General features: G+C 37.3%; 1 protein-coding gene across 1 annotated transcript in view; it reads right to left on the bottom strand.

Annotated features, from left to right (window-relative positions):
• Positions 1 to 3,596: 3,596 nt before the first annotated feature.
• The window catches only part of LOC106933799 (rho GTPase-activating protein 7), a 43,578-nt gene continuing 32,014 nt past the window's right edge, over positions 3,597 to 15,160 (bottom strand). Inside the window, exons 11-17 of the mRNA XM_088012343.1 lie at positions 14,668 to 14,866; positions 13,411 to 13,624; positions 10,607 to 10,721; positions 10,334 to 10,519; positions 7,885 to 8,114; positions 6,219 to 6,392; positions 3,597 to 5,879 (exon numbers count right to left, since the gene is read on the bottom strand). Coding sequence (XP_087868469.1) covers positions 5,771 to 5,879; positions 6,219 to 6,392; positions 7,885 to 8,114; positions 10,334 to 10,519; positions 10,607 to 10,721; positions 13,411 to 13,624; positions 14,668 to 14,866 — 1,227 coding nt within the window. The 3' untranslated portion in view covers positions 3,597 to 5,770. The remainder of the gene's footprint in view (positions 5,880 to 6,218; positions 6,393 to 7,884; positions 8,115 to 10,333; positions 10,520 to 10,606; positions 10,722 to 13,410; positions 13,625 to 14,667; positions 14,867 to 15,160) is intronic.

The raw sequence follows: 15,160 nt of genomic DNA, 5'->3' as shown, positions 1-15,160 counted from the left end.
ATTTCTTTTACCAGCTTAAATAGACACTTTTTAAAATTTGATAACTTGATTAATCATCATAAAATTACTGGATTACTAAAATAATCATTTACAACAGCCATCATCTCGAGTATAGAGTGCCCTGAATTTGTTGATCACATTGTTTTGTTTTGAAATCTGTCTGAAATAGTTGCTACTTTGTCTTCTTTAGTTTATTTCCAAAACTTACTTTTTCCATCATCTACAAACTTTAGCAATGTAAAATGTTTGTGTGTAGACGGTCTGCACAGAGGGCCTAAATGAATTACTATGAATTGTTTGCTTCCATTTAAGCTAATTGCTTTTTCCAGTACCGTTCTCCCAGCCCACTCTGCATCCCAGTCTCTGATGCACAGAAACTCCTGTTTGACTCGGGATGTGTTTCAAATTTTAAAAAAGAGAAAAATCAGTTTTCCTCCTTCAGGACTTTTGTGAGTACCGAGGCTTTGTTAGCAGAACTTCATAATGTGAAGCAGACAATCCCATTGCAAATCAATTATAAATCACAGGCACTCTGGGGCTGCCTGGAAGACACTAATTGTTCAGTCTGCTTCTGCCACCTGACAGTGTTACACTTCCACTCATATTAAAGTTGGATGAAGCCATGATTCAGAAGTCACACCCTTGTTGTTTAGAGTTCTTCAGGCTCATGAAATATCCACACCACCATATGTCCCAGGACCTTATAGCTCATCTCAGGACCTTTAGCAGCTTCATGAAACATTCACTGGGCTTTTCAAAGAGCTATGTTGGGTTTTAATTAGTCTTTTCTTGTCGATGTGTTTGATATCTGCTTGAATACGGACTGTAGAAGAACCACACTGCTGGCACTGTTGGACCCCTGCACAGCATCCAACACTAGCTGTGTTTCTAGTGACCATATAAAAGCACAAATTGGAAATACACAAATAAATGTTCTTAATGGAAACGGCAAGTTTGAAACTCAAGGGTCTTTACTTATACAATTTTGCACTAGGATGAGGTGGATTATTTGGCTTTATTTAAATTGATATGTTTACAGAACTGCAATGGAAGCACCTTTCTCGCATCACGAGTCATGTGATCAGCAACCAGATGTCACTACTGGTGGAAAAGACGAAGAAGACGACAGGAAATGGGAGGAGGATTGTGGTGCCACGTGTGATTTTAACTCCTTATTTAGTGGAAACACTGCATCAGGGAAACTTCTTTTTTTTACAGAACATTTGAAAAGTTCTGCACACAGAGAAACACTACAGATATGCAATTATATTTTCAATGGGAATGCAGCAGTGTCTTCACAAGTCTGCCTAAACCCAGAACACTGCTGCTCAGGTTCTCACTAAAACCAAGATGATAGAGCACATCACCTCCCACTGGCTCCCTGGAGCTCAGAGAATAGATTTTAAAATACATCCAGTTTATAAATCACTGAATGGTTTAGCACAAATTGGAAATACACAAAAAATTACCAAGTTGCTCCAATAGTATTTTCCCACCATTTACATTAAATACATTAAAAATCTACTGTGGTATCAACCTTCTAGAACCTCTCTGGTCTTCTGGTCCTGGTCTACTCTTCCTCCCCAGAACCAGAACCAAACATGGAGAAGCATCATTCAGCTTCTATGCACCACAAATCTGGAACAAACTTCCAGAAAAGTGCAAAAACACTGAAACACTGATTTCCCTTAAATCCAGACTTAAAACCACCTGTTTAGAGTTGTTTTGGATTAATAACCGCAACATTATAGTCTGGATTCCAACTTTTCATTACTTCTCTTCATTTTCCCATCATAATGTAATGGGTTTTTTTTTATGTACTAAACAAATAAACAACTTTTCCGTGCTGCAGTTTGATGTTTCAGGAGGAAGACGGCAGTCTCTCTTTGTTACCACATGTGGAGGCAGAAACTGAGTGGATGTTGGCTGAGATGAGGAGGATGCAGCTTTCTGGAACCTCCTGGTGGTGTGTGTGAGAGCAGTAAGCACAAATATTCACTCATAAATGGATTCACTTTATATAAACAAGTTTCTTTAAAGGTCAAACAGCTTGTGGAAATATCAAAGCAGCTTTCTGTTGAGCCTTCAGGCAACATTTTATCTGATGGCCAGAAGGGGGCGACCTCACGTAGAGTGTAATTCTTCTAAATGTAGAGTCCGCATTTTACACATTTTGTAGTAATTATAGGTTCACTGAAGATTTTTACCTTCTGTCAAGTTACAACCAACACAAAGTAGGGCAGAATTATAAAGTGTAAAGTTGACCATATATATATTTTTTGAAAATTTTAGAAATATGAAAAATGATGCAAACAATTTGTCACCTCCCTAAAATAATGGCCTAAGTGTCGTTTGCCAAAAGTGTTTTCTGTTTTGACAGAAAAAGGGAGTGAATACCCAACAAAAATCAAAAAACCTGCTGTTTTATTAGCAAAAGATGTTTTCGGGGAGGGGGAGAGAGAAAACACTTTTGGCAAAAAACATATATATATATATATATATATATATATATTTTTTTTTTTTTTTTTTTTTTTGCCAAAAGTGGCCATTATTTTAGGAATGTCACAAATTTTGTATTCAGACTCCTTTATTCTGATATCCCTCAATAAAATTCATTGTAACCTGTCAGCTCCACGCATCGTTAAAAAAAGCCTTGAAGTGTCTTAAATTCATTTATCATAGGTCTTCAGTTTATCTGCAGTCATCAGTGGCTATGCTAACCGGCCTTAGCACTGGTGGCAGGCTATGTTGTGGTGAACCACCTGTAACATAGCAGAGAGCAAAGGGGTGCTGGTGAGCATGAGTGATTGACAACGCTAAGTCCCTCCTCCTGGCTCTGATTGGCTGTTTCTGACTAAGCAATGGATTTCTGCAGTTAGTACCGTGAGAAGATCAAGGAGCTCAGTTTTCTTTGTTTTTATAAAATATACATACTGCAGCTTTAAGTTTAAACAACGTATTTCTACCACCAGGTGGCGCTGTCACCTATCCTTCTTTACGTTTATTCAAAGCAATAATATTTCAGAACTTATTGCAGCACATTTCTCTTTATTCTAAAACCTGACTCGGCTATGAAGCTGATTTGGTAACACTTTATTTGAAGGGGGTGAATAAGACTGACATGACACTGTCATAAACATAACATAACACCTGTCATGAACATGAATAAGCCTTCATGAATATTTATGACTGTTGTCATAAAGCGTCATTCGGTAAATTGACACTTTTAATACAAAGTTGACATTATTCAAAATGTCTTTATGACAACTTGACATTAACCAAGAAATCATTACTGATATAAATTTGTTATAAAAGTATTACTGATTGCACTTTAAAAATGAGGTAACTTTATGTTATTAAAGGTAAAGTTTAAACAGTAATGATTTCCTGGTTAATGTCAAGTTGTCATAACAAAGACATTTTGAATAATGTCAACTTTGTATTAAAAGTGTCATAATTTACCGAATGACGCTTTATGACAACAGTCATAAATATTCATGAAGGCTTATTCATGTTCATGACAGGTGTTATGTCATGTTTATGACGGTGTCATGACAGTCTTATTCACCCCCCTTCAAATAAAGTGTTACCGCTGATTTATTTGTGTGTGTGCGCGTGTGCTCTTCTAAGCCGATTCCATTTTATTCAAGTGGTCATTTTTCCATCCTTCAAGAGTGGCTGACGGCTAGATTCAGAGTTTCATTTGGACAAAGTCTGTTTAAAGTATTCAAAATGTTCTGAAACAAAAACTTGTTTCTGCTGTTCTTCAGTCTCCTGCAGCCGATGCTTCACCTCTGAGTTCAGCCTCGGTTCTCATGGTTCTTAACTCCAGATGCAGCAGCGCATCTCAGAAATTAAACACCCGCACTCTTTTACTGGAATTAGCATAAATTATCTCCCCTCCTTACTGTTTGGAGCAGTCACCACCACCAGGACCTTTTCACCGGTTTCTTCCCTGGCATCTCACTCTAAGCGATTATGGTTTCTCTTGCAGATAAATGAAAAATGTAAATATGTTTTATGTAAACGACAGAAGTGGGTGTAGAGCAGGAGCAACGTAAGGAAGTCTGCACTCTGCCAGACGTATTAATCTCCTTCTCTTCAGCGACGCAGCATGGCAGCTCGTCTTCACTCCTCCTGCTGTTTTCCTCCAGCTTCCTCTGAAATTACCGTCAGTAATCTGTTTGGCACCACATCAGGTCTCAGAGGGGAGAGAAAAAAAACCCAAAACAAGATGCAGGTCTTAAAGAGAAATAAACATTTTAATTAGCGGTTTGGCACTGATAAAGTTAGACCTCTTATTTTCCTGGAGGTTTAAACAAAAACATCTGGATTTAAGTTAAATAATCAGAGATAAAGTAAAATGCTTCAGGCACAACTTGGCAAGTTGAAAGAAACTGTCCGTCTTTCACAAAGAGCAACAAAATGTTTGGAGATATTTAGCTTTGCCTGTACATAAAAATCTATAATCAATACATCGACTCCCAGACACCATAACACATTTGGTCCAAACAACCAGTTTTTACATTAAGGCTGTGTTCACACAGCAGGGCTTGATGCTTAATTTAGATTTTTTACAATGTCAGTCAGACTTCTATGTGAACAATTTACGTTCACAAAATGACTCAGTAAGTAATAATAGATCATTTATTGATTTTAAAGTTTATTCAGCAATGGGAGCCAACAGTATTGTCACAAGATCATTAGATTTTTTTCTGTAGTCAATTAAAAAAAACTGTTTTGATTACACAAAAACTACAAGCAGTGATCAGATCACAGTGATCTGATCTGTTGACTATAACCCGGTAATAACAAAATGTGCTTTATAGAAGTTATTTTATACAGAATTTAATCAAGGTGAAGCTACAGCTAGGCCACTTGAGTTCTGGGTAAAACATATTTACAGATAAAAGTTGCTCTTCTTTATCTTAAATGCCAAACGCATCTTTGATCAGTTTTGGCTTAATTACTGCTCTAAGTGTTCTTTCAGAAATGTACCATTTCAAAAAAATCTGTACATTTTAGTAAATTTATAGACTAACCCTCGTCTGTCCGGATGTGACATCAGAGGCTGTAGTGGTCTGACTAGGATTGTGATTTGCTATCATTTTAGTTTTCAACCATTGTGACATGCAGGATTGTGACTCATGACCGTTCAGACTGCAGATAAAAAAACAATCAGATATGTGTCTGATATAGTTATGGAAATTGCACAAATCAGATTTTTTTGGTGAAAACGTTGGATCTGGGTTGCATCACCTGCTATGTGATCGTAGCCTTAGCTGAGTGTTAAGGTCCAGGAGGGAAACCCGGTGCAGGATCTTTGTTTAAGTCCTCAATCACCAGCGCAGACGCTCCAGTACGTCACAGAGTGATTCTTTTACTTCCCTTCTCCATCCCAGCATTACTCACAAACAAAATTTAGGAACACCAAACACTGAGGTCTTCTTCTTCACTGGTGATCAACACTGTCGCTTTTCTTTCTTTTGAGTCTCTTAGCTCTGCTGTTTGTTGTGGTTGTTGGTTCGATTCCCCTGAAGCCAAACATCTGGGGGACTAAATGTCTGTTTCCTGCAGTTATTTGTCCTCATTTCCTGTCTTTGTCCAGACAGCTGAGGTATTTCCCCTGCTTCTTCCTTTGCCTCCAGGAAGTGGTTTCAGCAACCTCCAAAACATTTCAGGGGAATGTTGTTACTCTGTGTCCTGAAACTGGAGGCATTTGGATGCCTCCAGTTCCTCTTCTTCACTAGAAGAGGAAAATGCGACAGACTCATATTTTAGTTTCCTTGTAGTCGGTTCTGAAGGAGTCTCTGATTGCCAACAAACCCGAGACCAGGAGGTGTCCGGTGACCTTCCTGTGCCAGTCCGGAGACCGTCCCCTGAAACAAAAGACGAGTTAGGAAGTGGATTCCCTCTGGAGTCTTTCACAGCAACAACACAGACATTCTATGGTTCTAGTGCTCAGAAGCATAGCAAAAAAAAATTTTTTCCAAAAAAAGCCCCAACATGATCTGGGAGATCCATTATGGGAAGCTAGATTCCTTTTTTCTCAGTTCAATTGGGAACCGAAGTTGCAACATTTGTTGCAGAATATAATACATCACAATAACATATTCAGCCCTGTCATGATAACAAATTTTATGTCATTTGTGTCACATAAAATCCAACAACTATTTTCCCACCATTACAACTGGCCTCCAGTGACTGCCTGCAGTTACCTGGTGTCAGTGCGACAGAGGTGAGTCAGTCGGGTCCTGATGGCCCCTGTGGGCTCCAGCAGGTAAAGGCAGCAGTGGACCTGGACCCTGACTCCGTCTGCCTGGACCTCAGGGACCTCAGTCGACATGGAGGACAGGTACACAGGCCCACAGGATGGATCTGCTTGCCAGGTTCTGATCGGAAGAAGAATATGATTCAGAATGTTCAAAGACATAAGATTAATCTAGAGTTTACGGGAGTTGTCACAATACTCCCACAGACGTCTCTGCCTACATATTTATCTATATGTCGGCTGAGGAAAAGATTTAGCTGCTCAACGTCTCACTGAGAGCTAAGTAAGGTTGGTGGCATCAACTAATTCTAACACTAACTCTTTGGTTACCTAGCAATAACTTGTTGAGCAACTTGTGCAGCAGCAGTTTAAGGTTTGCCTCATAACTGCTTAAAAATAAAAAACAGAGTGGAGAGAAAACTGTAGATAAAACAGGAAAGGTCACAGCACCAATTTAGCAGTATTTTACATATTTAAAACAAATGTATTCAATAATTATCAATAACTGGTATATATCACTATATATGTATAATGTGATAAAAGTATATTGTGGTAAGTCTATCAGTCGTGTCGTCCAACCGTAGTTCACATGAAGAGAGCTTTCAAGATAAGTTGTTTAAATATGATTTTATCAATCCAATCAAATGACATCAGTGTGACAAGTTGTTCAAAATTAATTAACTGTAAGATGTACTAATCGAATGAAGATAAAGCTTTTATTAAGTTTGTTAATGGATAGTTGTATCAATACCAAAATGAAAATGAGGGGATCATTAAGATTTTAAATGTCAAAGATTAAGATCTGTGTTATTTTTTATTTTACACAAGACATTGTGAACTTGAAGACTGCTTTGGAAATCTGCAAAGAACTTCACATTTATTTTTTTCTGACAAACACACTTGAAAAGGTAAATTCTCAAAAAAATTTGCAATTGTGTTTTATTCGTCATTGACATTTCAGTATTTCACGGCAATACTAAGAAAAACTTAAATAAAATTACGAGGATAGTCATTATGAATGAGGTCATATTATGACCTTATTCTTATATTATTGTGACTATTTTAGGACTTTTTAAAAATTTTCATAACTGACTGTAATACTACCTCTTACAGATTGTCAGACAAAACCAATTTTTATGTTAAAATGGCCTGCCATAAAGTCTGACATCATTTACACTAGTTAAACTATAATTAGAAATATCTTAACTAACTAGTCATAAACCAGTTTCAGATATCTGGAATGTAAGCGTGGTGAAGCCGATCTTGTGTTAAAACGGCCTGCAATGAAACGTTAGGTGTTTGTTTTTTTAGGTGTTTGTTTTTTTCTTCTAATGAGATTTGCTCAACACGACTGTTGTGATTTTCCATTTTCTTCTGGTGGAGTAATTTAAAGTTTATGTAATCTGTCATGAAGACGGGGAACAGGAAGCGGCGTTCAGCGATGTTGTCCGTCTACAAACGCTTTCATGTCTCCTCTGACTCCAGGCTGTGTTTAAACTTTCATCAACCCTATGAACGAAAAACGCTCTGTTTCATTTCACTCAAACCGAAGCTTCGAGGCTGCGGTGACTTGTCCGTCCTAGCCGCTCCGCAGAGCCGGTTTGCCTCATTACCTGAGCAGCAGGGCCTCCTGCGGGGGCTGCGAGCCCAGTGCGTGGCCCCGGCCCTGCAGCGTGTAGCGGTACACCTCGGTGTCCTTGGAAAGAGCGCGGACGACGGCAGCCCGCCGCAGCCTTGCCTCCCACAGCGGCTGCTCCCTCAGCAGCCGGTGCAGCAGCTCCTTCTGTGGAGCGGCCACTTCCACACAGCCTCGCCATGTCCACAGCGGGCAGCCGTCACTCATCTGAGGACCAACATAGCAGCAGTCATCGCCATGTCAACAGGTTATCACTTTATATTTATTAGGGTAGCCACCTTTCAGAAATTAAAATAAGGGACCAGTCCCTATATGTAAAGCAGGGGAAGGGGAAAGCGTGTCGGTTAGTGTGTGTTACCCAGAAAGCAGTTGGGCACAATATCATCGCAACACCAACACCGTGTCAACAGACCACTTCTTTAATATTAAACATACACATTTGTAGAATACTGAGCAAAACGCGTCCCGTATCGGTTTAAGATAAAATTTTTGCAAAGTGATAACAGCTGGGTAGGTCTTGCTACAAAATGGAGTAATATTTCACTGGCAGCAATGTTGACACCTTGAGATGCCATGAGACCTAAATTCTGAACATCATGGCATGGAGTCATCCCAGTTTTCCATGTCTGGCATATAACCATTCATTTTAGCTTTTAAACTGGTTATATTGATCCTGTGTCCAGACAGAGGGATAATCAATAGGCCTAGCATCATGACCTGTTTGTTCTGAAGATCCTGCAGCTTCCACTTCATCTCCCTAACATGGCGCCTCCTCACCCTGACTCTCATACTGATGGGAAGAACCACAGAGCTCTGTTAAGTTAAAAGAACATCTTATGACGTTGGGATATTTTTCCTCCCACACGTTCCAAAGGAATCACCTCAAACCAGATGGACTGGATTTTATTTCAATGTCATTTGTGAATGTTAGAGCCTCATTTCCAACAGTTTAGCTATAAAGGTTGAAAATTAAGTTTCATCAATATTTCCACTAAATAAGAGGCAAGCAAAAGAAGAAGCCATTTGTTTGTACTTAATGAAACATATTTACCGTGTTTGTTGTGAATGATGTATAGTCACAAACGAACAAAATAATTAGTCCAAGTTTGACATTTATTGAATGTTCAGAAACTACAGCGGCTGTGATGCACCACAACAAAGGTAAACAAAGGTAAAATAACCTGAACAGGTGATCAACTGAAAACCACTCCTGCCTTTTTACTCTCCGTCTCTCTGTGTCATTTAAGCACACCCGTTGCCATGGCAACCACCATGAGCCGAGCTCCTCAAACCGAGCAGAGATTATGTTAAAAACATAACATTCAGTCGATTACGTTATTAGGTTTTCAGGATTGATATTCACTTTGCGATTAGTAATAAGCGCTCCCCTGAACACAGCGGTGGTTGATTAGTTAATTTTCAATATGAAATGGGGACAAAGCTATTTATTAACTGATTAAGTCGTGTTTTAGATTGTTCTTGAAAAACTAATCAGTCACGGCTGATTAGCAGTACCCGACCATATTCCGCCTATATATATATATATATATATATATATATATATATATATATATATATATATATATATATATATATATATATATGTATTCACAGCTACATTTATGATGTTTAGAAATTATAAAAATATCTGATGCTACATTGAATGAATGACGGAAAGGTTTTTAGGGAATTTATTTATTTACTGACCATAAATCAGTTGACAACATTATTAAAGGGGCAGTATCATACATTTTTCAGGCACATAGTGCCATTTTATAGTACAGTCAAGTAATAGCCTTCAGTTATAAAATTGCTGTATATATTAAATATGACTTAAAAGGAATGTGACTTTGTAATTTAACGCCACATGGTCATGAAATTGGGCCTCTCTCTTTAAAATACAATCGACACTTCAGGGATTTAAAACATGACCTTAAACTGTCTCAAAACTCATTTTTCAAATTTGAATATTCTCCATAATATTCGATTTATGCGTTTCTTTTTGTTTGTTCGTTTATGTTGTTTTGATCTTTGTACGTCTTTCAAGTGTTCTGAAAGACGCTTTAAATGCTTCAGGGATGAAACGATTAATTGGATTAATCTTAACTAATGGAATATTCAAATAATTGTCAACCAATTTACTAACTGATTAATTGTTAATCAGTTATATCAGTAGAGAAACTCTAAAAAAGGTTGATCTTTTTACAGATTATCCATCGCATATTACTCTCATGACATGATGACAGTTTAAACAAATATGTAAAAGCATATTTGGAAAAAAATTAAGAAAAAATTATTTCCAACTCTCTCTTCTTAGGAGAGTGCTGTCGACTCGAAGTTTCACAATGTGTTTGGTAATTGCTGCTGCCACTAGTCTGGAGGAGCCTTTGTCCTTGTATTGTTATGGCCTTCTCCTGTCTGTTCACCTTCTTGTATGCCAGCTCCACGTCCTGCGGGGCCGGATGGTTCTCCCAGCCTCCGCTCTTCTCCTGAGCATCACTCAACAGCTGCTGCGTTCTCTGCTGCAGACGGTTTCTTCTCTCCTCCAGATCCTCATCGCCTCCTTCAGACCAATCCTCTATTAAACTCTGTCCAGGCCAAAACTCTGGAAGCTGCAGAATGCATTTAGTTTATTCAGAAACATTTCTGTTGTAAAATCAAATTGAAATTTAATTTATCTTGTTGCGGCTGAGGAGTACCTGGAAAAGTCTGTGTGCCTCTGTAATCATGACGGATAGTCCCTGAGTGGCAGCGAGGTTCTCACTGAGGTCACACTGGTCCGGTCGACCCAGACTGTACTTCCTGTGACCCGATCTACAGCAACAATACAGAACCTCGGTTCAATGTGGTTCTGGATCAAAGTTTGAAAACTTACATTGAAAATGCTTGGAAAGTGCTCAAATTTTACTGTGAGTAATGTGTATGAAGTGAACCTCAGCATTTCAACCAGAACCAAGATTTAAATTTGTACTTTGGAAAATGTTCATGTTAAATCTTGTTTATGTGAAGAAATTTCTGTTTAGTTTTTGTTGGTTTATCAGAGTTTCATCATGACAAACAGTAGCTACACTACAGGCAGCTGCTGGTTAAATTAGAAAGGCACAAAATGAAAAGAGAGGAAGAGGTGGAGTTGAAAAACCAGGAAGGAAAACAAAAAGCTGGAGCAGGAGGTGATTAAAGGGTGAAGAGGAAGTCAGATATGAGGAGAAGGATGAAGGTGGTAAGGGAAGCAAATTCTGTTTGTTATATTTTTTCTGCAGCGCTTATACAATTCAAAGTATTACATAAAAAGTACAGAAAGAAAATTTAACAAGCCTTTTAATTTCAAAAGAACACATTAGGTTGCAATATATTTTTAATGTTCAAGTTTAAAAGCACTAATTTTATTAAAGAAATGAACCAACTCAACCCTGAAGCTGTTGAAACTAATAAAGGATACTCAACAGCTCCTTTATTGCCTTAGCCTTTTAAGCATAAAAGGGTCTTAAATTTAACTCTTTAATGCTTTAATTTATAATAACTTGTACAAAATTACTTGTTTTTTCTGTAAATCAGATAATTAATTAATTAGAAATTATTCATTTGAACATCGCATTTCAAATGGAAGTAAATTTAGGTATGATGCTAATTAGATCCAGGAGGCACTTATGGAATGAAACAGACTGTTCAATCTCAGTACAGTAATGGTACTGAGATTGAATGATGCTGTAATGATGAGAAACCATTGGTTTCTCATCATTACAGCATGATGAGAAACCATCATGCTGTAATGATGAGAAACCATTGGTTTCTCATCATTACAGCTAAATACTGCACCTACCTGGAAGCTTTGATTCCATTTTACAACAACAAAAACATGCCCTCCTCTGAACGCCCCCATTGAGAAACACTATTTTAGAGTTTGTTTTTCAAGGAAATCGAAACAGACATCAATATTTGAACACGAGGAAGCTGCTAACCTACTCACCACTGTGTTGAGTCCAGTAAGTCTAACTGAATATCTGCATTTCCCCCGTTGTTAGCTCTCTCTGTTTTCTATCATTCTCATTTTAGCTCCAAGACGATGACTGGCACATATTTCCTCTCATATCAGGGGGTGAAATTGAGGCCAGATGGAAATTTGTGAAGGTTATATAATTTTCTCTCTCGGTGTGAACTGAGCCAACAACTTTGTATTTGAAGCACTGAGGTCAGTGTTAGAGCTGGATCTGGTCCAGATTTGATACTGTTCATGGGAGTGGAGCCACTCGGAAACAGAACCTCCTTCTGATGCAACAGAAGCAGAAAAAAGAATCTGGTTTATGTCACTAATAAGAGCTAAAGGTGAAAATAAGCACTTTAAACAGTGAAAAATCAGAGATCCAAACAGGATGCTAGGTCTAAAGAACAAAAATACTCTTTCTTTTGGATAGAATTAACTGATTAGTAACTCACCGATTTGTAATTTAACATTTGTTTCAGATTCATATCACAGATGGATAATAATGAACTTAAGGTGTAAAATGAACATTTTGTTGACCTGAAAAAACTCTTGAGTTTCTCTCATCTTCTGTTTCATTTTAAGACAAACCTGAAGCAACAGCAAACAGCAGAGCTACTATATAACTGTCAGAACTTTTGTAATAGGACAATGTGGATCAGATCTCCCAGACCCAAAAGGGGGCTCTCAAAAGGGGGGTCTCTCAAAGTGGGAATTTCTAAAGAGTAAGCACTGATTGGCTAGTTCCAGCATCAGAAATATTTCAGAAATTTACAAAAATCCCTTTCGGTGACAGTTAAGAAGTTGTAAAAAAAATTGTTAAGAGTACAATTTCATTATCTACATAACATTCTAAATAATCTAATGTTATCTAAATAACATTATTTTATGAATTATGTAGTTTTTAAAATCTTTAAATTATTATATTAGGGCCATACTAAGAAAAATTTTTAGAAAAATAAAATTATGAGAATAAAGTCATAAAAATTATTAGAATAAGTCATAATATTACATTACAATATTACAATATTTGAGTTGTTGGTAATATAATTACTATTCTCGTAATTGTGTTTATTTTTTTGTTTTCTTCGTATGTCCCTAATGCTCCATCATAGTTTTTATTTACTTATGTCAGTTTCACATCATTTCAGTAACCAAAGCGATTTAGTTTTTAATGTAATGGCAAAATATAAACATTTAGCCCTACTTACTTGTAAACATCTCTACCATTAGCTATTAAAACATTTATGTTGATGCTCTTATTTTGAAATGTAACCAGATGTTCTCTGTTAAGAGAGGTGGAAGGAGAAGTTATGGAGATGCTGCTAATGTCGGACCAGGTAACACAATCTGCCTGCTGAATTTAGTTTCTCGTGAAACTACATAATTAAAGGAAAGTCCAATGCCACAGAAGTAAGCTAGCAATATTTAAAAAAAATAAAAAAGTCTGTGCTGTAACCCAGGCTAGACACCTGGTGTTCGGTGTTCTGTTCTTTAAACCCTGCAGCTGTGGTCTTTGCTCACCTGGCTGCGTTGCACTCCCTCTTTATGGTGTTGAGGTGGAAGAGAGACGGCGCCAGGCAGACGGCCACGTTGGTGGGGGTCATCTGATTCTCATCCACACAGGATGCGACGTCTCGCAGGAAGAACAGTAGCGTCCGCAGAGCCTCCCTGTTCTCATCAGGAAGGAGCAATATGGCTGCCTGAGCCGCAACCAGCTGGTGGTCCTTCGGAAAGTCTGGTAGTAAAACAGCTTCGATTTGTACATGTACAAAGTTACTTGGTTTAATTTGTTTGTCACATATATATATATATATATATATATATATATATATATATATATATATATATATATATATATATATATATATATATATAATCTAAAAATAAACTAGGCATGCAAATTTAATAACCAAATAGTTAATAGATTTTTGCAGGAAAGGCATATGCAGCCAAACCTTTGTCCCCTTTATCTAATCAGACTGTTTGCTTTTTAAAAGCAAGTCATTGAGTCCTCAAGATTTTCTGGGCTTTATTGATAAAAGTAGAAACAAATTTGGTCTATCAAGAGCAGGATTTGGGAAAACACTTCAATAGTTAATACATTTTAAAATAAGCAGATTTGGTTGTACCAAAGTGCTTTTCATTAAAGATCACTGGATAAAATATCCTATTTACTATGAAATTAAAGAAAAATTAACTAGAAGTGTTGCAATTAAAAGACAAACTAAAATAGTTGCATAATAATTATACTCAAATTAAAAGTAAACGGTCTCCATCTTCATAAACCTATTACATGTGCTACAACTTCATAGTTTTCAAAGAAAAAGCAAGCTGGTTCAACAAAACCTTTCTGGAAAGCTGTTTTCTACTGGATGTAAGGCAAAACATAAGATCCAATCTAGTTTCGATGTAATCCGATACAGGCATCATTCTCTGATGGATATTGGACCAAAACTGCCACCTTAGGCTGCACAGTGCTGTTGATAGACGCCTTATTCTGACAATGACTTTACTGTAGACATTTCTAACATATTTTTTAGATTTAGCAGATTAAAGCAAATGTAAGAGCAGAGCTTGTTATAGAAGCCTGCTGTTATAAAGCAAGTTGTTCGCTACTCAGCATCACCTTTTTAGTGGAATCCTGTTTCACAGCAGAAAACACTTGTTTTTCAAAAACTGGACTTTATTCTCTTGCGACCTAGATAAGTAAAACATTTGGTTCTCATGCAAAAAGATCCAAAATAATAAAAAAGTGAAGTTAAAAACATTTCTGCTCACATTGGTAAATGTGGAGGAAGGTTTCACAGAGTTTGCTGGTGAATATGGGTTCAGGTAGGTCTCTGAAGTACTGCTTCACCATGTCGGCAACGTCGAAGGCTGACTGACCCTCGAACGAAAATCTGTCTGGATCCGACTCAATCATTTCACGCAGGTACTGGATACGAGACTTCACCCCAGGCTTCCGGAAAAGACCCAACTGACAGAAACAAAACATTCAGAAAACAACAAGAATGTTACTGATTTAATTTGCACACTTCCATTAATGCACTAGTTTTTCATTTTGTGCTTTTGATAACTTTGAACACATTTAGCTTCCCCTAAATTAATTCTTCCGAATAAATTCTAAAGTGTTAATTACTTGGCTGTTTTGCAAACTTTCATTAATAAAATTTGACATCTGTGTTGAAGTTTCAGTAATCTAATGTTAATTCAAGTTTAGATGTTTATATTGATGCTCTTATTTTGAAGGGGTTGAAGACTTTACACAGTG

Source organism: Poecilia mexicana, unplaced genomic scaffold (genome assembly GCF_051168715.1).
Source record: "Poecilia mexicana isolate PSO_F unplaced genomic scaffold, ASM5116871v1 scaffold_14, whole genome shotgun sequence".
In the NCBI taxonomy this organism is placed as follows: Eukaryota; Metazoa; Chordata; class Actinopteri; order Cyprinodontiformes; family Poeciliidae; genus Poecilia; species Poecilia mexicana.
The sequence above is the reverse complement of the archived record's forward strand: the minus strand, read 5'-3'. Positions and strand labels throughout refer to the sequence as shown.